The 9,845-nt window shown below is 28.7% G+C and overlaps 1 protein-coding gene across 2 annotated transcripts; it reads left to right on the top strand.

The window, feature by feature from the left end:
• The first annotated feature begins 360 nt into the window (after positions 1 to 360).
• On the top strand, positions 361 to 4,039 carry LOC129873338 (cytochrome P450 84A1-like). Of its 2 annotated transcripts, none has more exons than XM_055948415.1 (3): positions 361 to 782; positions 929 to 1,573; positions 3,060 to 4,039. In XM_055948415.1, exons 1-3 carry the CDS (start codon positions 486 to 488, stop codon positions 3,681 to 3,683), a joined length of 1,566 nt encoding a protein of 521 aa, XP_055804390.1. In that variant the 5' UTR covers positions 361 to 485; the 3' UTR covers positions 3,684 to 4,039. The 2 variants fall into 2 exon arrangements, with proteins under 2 accessions (XP_055804390.1, XP_055804389.1); XM_055948414.1 differs by having other exon boundaries at positions 362 to 791.
• Positions 4,040 to 9,845: the final 5,806 nt, after the last annotated feature.

Raw genomic sequence — 9,845 nt, 5'->3', positions numbered from 1 at the left:
TTATTAAAGATAACAACATGTTATTTTTTATGTTACCCAATCGATTTTGTGAAAGTTCCTTTAAAAAAAATAACGTAATATAAATTAAATTCATAAAAGTTTGGATTTTATTCATATTCGCTGATCATGTAAATTTCTATACAATTACAATAATAATATATTTAGTAAAAATAAGTGGAATTTGAAGAAAATAGAATATACATAGGCCTTATCAAGACCTAGTGGAATAGATAGAATAAAGTTATACTATGAATTTACAAAGTTAAACTTTTAATTTTCTTCGCCAAATCAACAGTATATACACCAACTTAGGTAACCGACAGGTGGTATATATTTGTCTATAAAGACCCCATACTATCCACCAATAAAAGGTAGAACCAAAATTTTGAGTTCATCCCAACTAGTCCTCATCTCCCATATACTTCACCAGCATCTCCCAAAATCTCCACTCAAAAACAAAGAAAAAAGAGAAATTTAGATACAAAATGAAAGAGACGGTGCAAAACAATATCAATTCAATTCTTGAAGCTTTACAAGCTAAGCCCATGTTACTCTTCTTCTTCATTATCCCTCTCTTCTTCTTATACCTTTTTTCGACGTCTCGCCGGAAACTTTACCCCCCAGGCCCAAGAGGTTGGCCTCTCATTGGTAACATGATGATGATGGACCAGTTAACTCACCGTGGTCTTGCCAAACTAGCACAAAAATATGGTGGCGTTTTTCACCTCAAAATGGGTTATGTCCACAAAATTGTAATATCTTGTCCAGAGGAAGCTCGCCAAGTACTACAGGCATATATAAAAATTCAATAATATATATTGACAATATAAATAATTTTCAGTATAACATAACTTATTATATTGTAGTACTACTAAGTTTGGCTACCTTATTTTTCAAATATTAAATTAACATGTTTAATTTTTAACAGGTACAAGACAACATATATTCGAACCGTCCAAAGACCGTAGCCATAAGATACCTAACGTACGACCTTGCAGACATGGCTTTTGCTGACTATGGACCCTTTTGGCGTCAGATGAGAAAATTATGTGTCATGAAACTCTTCAGTCGTAAACGAGCTGAGTCATGGGACTCAGTTCGCGACGAAGTGGATTCAATGGTCAGGATCGTGACAACCAACACCGGCACATCCGTCAATATAGGGGAACTTGTTTTTTGTCTCACTCGTAACATTATCTACCGGGCTGCTTTCGGAACTAGTTCTGATGAAGGACAAGACGATTTTATTAAAATTTTGCAAGAATTTTCTAAGCTATTCGGTGCGTTTAACATGGCTGATTTTATTCCATGGCTAGGCTGGATTGGTCAGCAAGGTCTAAATGTTAAACTTGCTAAGGCACGGGCATCGCTTGATGGTTTCATTGATTCGATTATTGATGACCATATTGAAAGAAAGAAGGCTAATGTTACTATTGATGATGGCTATCGAGATACTGATATGGTAGATGAGCTTTTAGCTTTTTACAGTGAAGAAACAAAAGTAAATGAGTCTGAAGATAATTTGCAGAATGCTATAAGGCTTACTAGGGATAATATCAAAGCTATCATCATGGTAAGTTGGATAAAACAAATACCCTAATGCTTTTCCATACATATATCTTTTTCTTTTCGTTTCCTTTTTGTTGTGATTGTTACATGCTCCATCTGTTCCAATATAATTAACGTGGTATAAGTTAAATCAATATGCGGATTTAGAAAAATAAATATTTAAATTTGTAGTCTAAAAAATGCTTTAACATTTGTGTGACGATAAAAATCTTTTGAAATTTTTGGAACTAAATATACCATAATATTTATGTGATTTTAAATTTTTTTCAGGATAAAATGAGAAGTGTCTCCTTGTGGTTATAGAAGTTTGAATTGATAAGGGGTTTAAGATGGAAACAAAAAAATTGAACTTCTTGCCAAAACAAGTCATAATTAACATTTGTGTGACAATAGCTTTCTGAAACTTATGGCATTAAATATGTCATAATATTTAAAAGATTATAAGAAAATTCTCAATAAGAGAAATGAAAAGTTCCCATTTAAAAAGTGAGATTTTTTAATTAACTAAAAAGAAAACCGTGTTATATAAATTGAAAGGGGAGTATTGGGAAAAAAGTGTACAGTGAAAGTGAGTATTTTAATTTAACACAAATTAAATTGATCTAGAAAAATCTTTTCCCAAATCAGAAAACTTTAATTTAAATCATTTGGTACTAGCTAGTAACGTGGCTGTCTCTAGCAGCTAATGTATACCTATCAAGTATCATTGAAGCTTAGGCAACACAAATGTTTTTCGTGAATATATGTCCAAGGTATGTTTTTAGTACTTTACTGTATTTTTTTAACTTTCTTTGTAAGATGAAGGTTTTGATAATCATTTAACTAAGTTGACTCTATATCATTGGTTCTTAGAATAACAAGATGCGTTAAAGTTTCTCAATCATCACAAAATTAGAGAAAAGAAAAATATTGAAAATTGATAACCTAGTAAAGTAAAATTTGTTGTCAACACCTGGCTCGACTTTTAAATTTTTTCTATTAATACTTATTGCTACTTTAAAATCTCCCTTTTCCAAAATACGTAAACTAGCAGTCAAACTAGCCAATGAATACATGTAGTTACGTGTAAACTGAACTAAAGCCGTAAAAATAGATTAAATAGGGGCCCGTAATTCCAATTTCTCTATGATATAAACATTTCAAACAGGCCAATATTCTATGATTAAAATTCAAACAGGCCAATAAATAGCTATCTAGAAAATTTGGTATCGCTCATTATCCCTTTGAAAAATCATTTTTCCTGAAAACGATGTAAAAGTTATAGTTTATCTTACTTCTACCTAACCCCCTTACCTACCCACATACCTATTTAACTTTCACACAACCACAATATTAAAAAATAAAAATTAGTACGTTGTTACGTATCTTTTTTTTTTAATATTACTTGACTTATATTAACTTGACTGGATATACACACCCTTTTAAACAATTATTTTTTTAAATAAAATTATATTTTACTAAACTAACTTTATTGATAAATTTTTTTGCAGGATGTAATGTTTGGAGGGACAGAGACAGTGGCTTCTGCAATAGAATGGGCCATGGCAAACCTTATGAAAAGTCCAGAGGATCTTAAAAAGGTACAACAAGAGTTGGCTAATGTTGTTGGACTCAATAGAAAAGTTGAAGAATCTGATTTTGAAAAATTAACCTACTTAAAATGTTGTTTAAAAGAAACTCTCCGACTTCACCCTCCGATCCCTCTCCTCCTCCACGAAACCGCAGAGGAATCGACTATCTCTGGCTATTATATTCCGGCAAAGTCACATGTTGTAATAAATTCATTTGCCATTGGACGTGACAAAAATTCATGGGAAGATCCTGATACTTTCAAGCCTTGTAGGTTCCTTAAAGAAGGTGTGCCAGATTTTAAAGGAGGTAATTTTGAATTTATACCATTTGGGTCGGGTCGAAGGTCTTGCCCCGGTATGCAACTTGGGCTTTATGCATTAGAAATGGCTGTGGCCCATCTTCTTCATTGTTTTACTTGGGAATTACCTGATGGGATGAAACCAAGTGAACTTAAAATGGATGATATATTTGGGCTTACTGCTCCAATGGCTAATCGACTAGTGGCTGTGCCAACTCCACGTTTATTGTGTACACTTTATTGAAGAAAATTTTATACGTGTATACAAATTGATAGACACGTATTCTTGGGCACAAAAAATGGAAGGCATATTATTGGTCTGTTTGGATATTTTTATCTTTTTGTTTCGTCTATTAGATGTAATATTGAAGCATTATACATAATGGAGAGGGACCAAAGCAAAAAGACGGAAAAAATAATTGCTTGAAAGGGGAATTGATTGAATGGTATATGTGTATAGGATACACTATATATCTTTTTTTTTTCTTTTTTCTTTTTCAATTACGACATTTGGTTTGCATTGTAAGTTCTAAATGTCCTCCTCTTGTTTGTTTTTCTATCAAAAAAATCCAAATCAAATAAAGACTTCATCCTTGTTGATTTAGTTATTCTCACTATACATTATTGTATTAATGGTTCTTTTTTAACTCATTGAACTAGTGAGGATACACATATTATATATATGTCGGCTATTTTTAATTTCATCAATTGAATGAACAGTGATTTATGTTAATTCGCCGGGACGTTAAATAGTAACTAATTAGCTGCTTCGATTGAGATGAATAAGGAAGTTGTCAAATTTTAAAATTTATGTTACTAATGGGAGTTTTTTTCTATCATTTGTGAGAGTGAATTCACACTTATTATATAGAAAATTTCTACCAGTGCCACTTTTTTTCCTCATCATTTGTGAGAATGAATTCACACTTATTAATAAGTCTTTGATAGTTATTAGTGGAAATTTAACTTAAGGTTTAAAAGCTTCTTTTCTTTTCTTTTTCCCTTTAAAGTGTTGAAGATTGTTAAATCTAACTCTTTGTCCATGTGCACAAATTAAACACGCCATAATAATGTTCGTCATCTAATTTGTTAGCACTAGTATTATAAAAGATGGCTCTTTTTTGTTCGACATATTAGACCAACCGCCACTCTCATGTAATGATGCATATTATTAATTAATATATTTTCACCTGTTTAACCCAAAAAAAAAAGATGGCTCGTTCTTTGTAATGTGAAACCAGTTGTAGCATTTGTTAGTGCCTTCGACTTTTCTTCGTCATCTTCCACATGAAATTCTGAACCTAATAGTTTAGCTTCGAGCTGCTGGTTGGAATTGAAATAATAAGACGTCATAAAATTTAACAATTGTGAACGTTGAATAAAGGTAAAAAATAATGTTATAATGTGGCTTCAGTCAATTAACACACATCAATAAATATATACCGGTGTAAAAGAGAGTACAAATTAATTGAGAGTAAATTCTCCCTTAAACAAGAGAAGAAAATACATAAAATCTAACAAGTGAGCCATGCTTCCTTGAAATTTGTCAAAACTGTCATCACCTGCGATTGATTAAGAAAAAAAATGGAAAGGTTATTTTGTTATTGTATAACAATACAAGAAGAAAATATTTTCTATATAGAAGTCTTAAGCTTTTCCTCAAAGAAATTTTCTTTCCTTTAAAAAGCAAAACACAATTATGAAAATAAGGCAGGAAATTCAGGATAAATCCTTATCACTCTTAATATTTCCTTCAAACTATAGAATACGTGTCCCTTTTTTGGTTTCTCAAGGCGTGTTCCATATTTTTGGAACTCTAACTTATTTGAAGTCACTTGTAACCGCCTAATCCGTCATTACTAAAAATAGCTGCGCTAAAGGTATACGAATCTCATTCATCATAAGGTTAGGATCAATACCTTGATATATGAGTGCATTAGCTGTGAATTAAGATCGTGCTATGCTTCTATCTCAAAGTTGAGTTGAAAGTGTCTTTTCGATTTAGTTTTGAATTTGAGTTCAAACTAAGGTCAACTTCAAATGACCATATCTTTCAACATATAATGAATTAGGTGTCCCATGACCTATCAAATTAAAGGTCTTTGAGTAAACTTCAAGAACATATACTAAAATTACATAATACTGACCTCAAATCACAAAAAAAAAACTCTTTAATCATAGATACTATCAAATTGTAAACATCAAAAACATACTAAAACTTTAGAAAACTTGCATCAAATCACAAGTAAATTTGTCTCTTCAATCATCAGATATCTCAAGATTTCACAAAAACTTCTCAATTAGCAATTGTCCATCAAGAATACATGATAATTTGTTTATTAGAACCTTCAAAAATATACTAAAATCTTTTTAATTTTTTTTTATCTCTTTGAATCATAGATACTATCAAGATTTCAATTCGTAAGAAAATTTTATACCTAACTTTTTTCCTTACATATGGTAGTTTTGGAAGAATAATTTAAACTTAAAAAGGAAAACAACTATCATTAACTAATTAGTTGAAGGAATCCTATGTTTAAAGTGATTCAAAGCTAAACAAACTATCATCAATTAATTAGTTAAAGAAACTCTAATTTTAAAGTGATTCAAAGCTACACAAAATCTATTTAAAAATTAATAGACATCTAGTCTAGTTTGATAAAACTGAGTTTTGATTAAAAAAATGTTGTTTTTTTAAAAAATACATATTTTAGGAGGGTTGGGAATTATCTTTTTGGAAATTTTAGGGAATTATTTTTTTCCTCAAAAATGTAAAATACGTGACAAGTTTTCTTTTGGAAACTTTAGGCAATATTGGAAGAAATAAGTTGAAACTTGACCTCCTTCCTATATATTTTAGAAGTTTACAGTAATTCGACTAATACTTGTAATACTATGAATATATTAATAATGCATATTCATGAATTAACAGAGTTGAACCATAACCAATCACTAACCGTATTTAGTTATGCTTTTATTTAAGTACATTGAAACATACTAAATTAAAATTCTATTAATCACATACACAAAAAAGGAGGAGTTAGAAAAATAAGCCTCAGTTCTCCATCGCTTAGAGGTGAAATATGATTCTCAAAAACTCTCTTTGATGCTTCTTGTTCTTGAGCATAATAATATAACATTACTACTACTACTATTACTACTAGTTAAAGCATCGTGCTCAATTTTTATTAACTATTGTGGCATGTTAAGGGTTTTCCCCTTAGAACTTTCATTAATGCTTACTAATTTGAAATATAAAAAAAGAGCAACGAAAGTTTTATTTTTCAATTCAATATAAATCATAAACAAAAAAATTAATTTTATATTTATCATTATAAACAAATCTATTTGAATGATTATCCAAAGTCTGTATCTTTTTTACTGTAAGACAAGATGAAAGCTATCAAAAATAAAAAGTGAGTTTGAAAAATCATAGCATATATTTTGTCATTTTTTAGTGAAAAAAATATGCATTAAAAACTTAAAAAGAGAAGATAATAGCAGAGAAGATGAAGAGAATAATAATATAACAATGCAATAGTTTAAAGAAAACACAATAATTCATGTTGAAAGATAGGTGACCACTTTTATACTATAACTCTACATATGTATCTTGTTCCAATAACAGTTCTAGTTCACCAAGTATTTTTCAAGGCAAAATTAATTTTAATATATTTATTATTAGCTTACTGTTACAAAGCTTAAACCATTAAAAAGTTCCTATATCAAAAGTGATTCTTAAGCCTAAAAAAAGAAAATATATTACATAATAAATAGTACTATAGTAATAATTAGTATTATAGTAATAAATTTTACTAATAAAGTAAAATTTTTATTGCAATTTAATGAGAATGGCCGAAAAATAATTGTTCTTAATGTATCCTTCTATTTTAATTTTTTCTTGTTGGAGATGATTTCCAACAACACTAATAATTTAATAAAAATTTAAAAGCCACTTTTAATATCAAAAGGAAAATAAGGATTAATCATAAGAATAAAAAGAATCTCGCATCTATACAAAAAATAGGAGGTGGTTGAATTTTTTCTTGTAATACGCCCTAAAATAAAGGATTCTTACGTCTACTTCTATTTGGTGTAAGCTTTTTATTTATGATAGAATTCCTTCTCTAGACAACCTTATTTCCTAATTCTTTTAGGATTCCTTCTCCTAGTTATACAATTAAATATTATAAAAATAATTAAATAATAAAAATATTAAAACGATTTTGTCTAAATAAAAATATTTTAATGAAGAACAAAAAGTTCAAACAATACTATATGTGTGTGTAGGTACATATTTATTATTTTATATATGAATTATTTTAGAATTTTGATTAGGATTCATATATTTTTATTATTTTATAGGCACATATTTATTATTTTATATGAATTATTTTAAGATTTTGATTATTTTTTATTAATAGTTAATATCATTAAAAGAAGAAAACATAAGTGAAAAGATGATTTTGTCTAAAGTGGAGCCTCTTAATAAAGAACAAAAAGTTTAATTAATATTTTAAGGATCTTCATGCTTTTAATATAATATAGATAGATAGATTAATAAAATAAAATAAAATAAAATAATAAGTCCACTCTCATCCACTTGAAAATGAAAAGAAAAAAGAAAGAAGAGGATATACGAAGTAAAATATTTTTTAAACTTTTTGAACGAACCAAATAAAATAAAAATTGGAAAGGGAATATCGAACATACCCGTACTCTATCTTTTCTGCTGGTCCAAGAAAAAGTTCAAGCTGAATTTGGAAATATTACCTCCGTCCTAATTTATTCATTATTTTTTTACTGCATACATAGGTTTATTTAATATAAATTTTGAAAAAATACTTATTTGTATTATTCGTTAAAAATTTGGCTTATTTATATCATTGACGTTTGAGAAAAGATTTATCTATGCCATTATTTTTTAACTCAAATTTGCAAAACCATCCAAACAATTTTTAACATTTTTCTACTGGAGTTTTTTTAATCAAATGTATTTTTTTTGCTTCTTCTTTTTCAAAAAAACAAGAGCACATGAAAAACATTAAGAATTTCAAATTTTCAACTTCTTCAATTTTTCACAAATTCACTTCAAATTTCAATAGTAGCATCTCTCTAAGCTACATATCAAAATTCAATATCTTTTAAGCTCGAAACCTAACCCAACAAGACACATTTAGATCTCTACGCATTTCACTGCTCCACCAGAAATTTCCTTTGCCCCTACCGTACTCCAGCTCGGTAGTTTCCACCGCTGAATCTCTTTATGATAAACAGATCCATTTTGCAAGTTCGCTATTACGGGTAGTTCCTACAAAGGATCGGACTAATGACGTATACAATACTTGAATTCTCGATGTAGATGCTACATAGTTGGTTTTTTCTTCAAAGTTTCAAAACTTTAACCTCCTTTAATGGTAGATTTTTTGCCATAACTTCAAATTATTTGAAATTTTGAACATAGACTCAAAAAAAAAATCATGTTAAAGTTCACTTTGAAGAAATTTTAAATGTTTCTTGTTGGGTTAGTTTGAATTCGAGCTTAATAGATATTGAATTTGATATCTAGCTCGGAGGAATGCTACTATTGAAATTTGAGGTGATTTCGTGAAAAGTAGATAAGTTGAAAATTTGAAGTTGTTGGTGTTCTTCTGTTCTTGATGTTCTTGAAGAAGAAGAAGCAAAAAGAGAATAGTTGATTCAAAACTCCAATTGAAAAGTGTTAAAAATTATTTGATGGTTTTGCAAAATCGGAGTTAAAAAATAATAGCATAAATGAATCTTTTCTCAAACAACAATGACATAGATGGATCAAACTTTTAACTGGCATAAATAAACCTTTTCTATGACATATTTGAGTCTTTTCCCTTTAATAAATAAATGAACACAATGATTAATAATGAGAAATAAATTTTGTTGTGCTGTTATGTGAGGCCTACAACAACCATTCACTTATAATATGATTAATAATGAGAAATAAATTTTTTGAATAAATTAATGTTTCAATATTTTTTGACGGACAAAAACAAAAGAAAATAGTAAATAATAACGATCACTGAAATATTTCCTCCAACCACTTTTATTTATCTACTATATTAAAAATAGATATCCATTTTTATTTATCTAATTTAGAAAACTAAAAAATAATTTATCAGTACTTATTTTTTAATTTATTCTTTTTATTAATTATTGTATTATTTATTATATTTTAAAAAAGGATATAATAAAATTTTCATGACACTAGTTTTTTCTTCTTAAATTGGGGTAGGAGAAGGAAAAATAGAGAATCGAATTCTTATGTGAAAGTTAAGATAATCAATTAATTAAGCTGCTAATTAGATTTTTCACGGCACTAGTGTTTTTTCTTAAATTGGGTTAGGAGAAGGGAAAATAGAGAATCGAATTT

The sequence above is a fragment of the Solanum dulcamara genome, chromosome 11 (genome assembly GCF_947179165.1).
Source record: "Solanum dulcamara chromosome 11, daSolDulc1.2, whole genome shotgun sequence".
Lineage (NCBI taxonomy): Eukaryota > Viridiplantae > Streptophyta > Magnoliopsida > Solanales > Solanaceae > Solanum > Solanum dulcamara.
The sequence above is the reverse complement of the archived record's forward strand: the minus strand, read 5'-3'. Positions and strand labels throughout refer to the sequence as shown.

Excerpts from the sequence above, each read along its gene's own strand:
- LOC129873338 (XM_055948414.1), top strand. The coding sequence starts at position 486 with ATGAAAGAGACGGTGCAAAACAATATCAATTCAATTCTTGAAGCTTTA. Across the intron at positions 792-928 it reads AAGCTCGCCAAGTACTACAG|GTACAAGACAACATATATTC; the intron begins GCATATATAAAA and ends AATTTTTAACAG. Across the intron at positions 1,574-3,059 it reads ATATCAAAGCTATCATCATG|GATGTAATGTTTGGAGGGAC; the intron begins GTAAGTTGGATA and ends ATTTTTTTGCAG.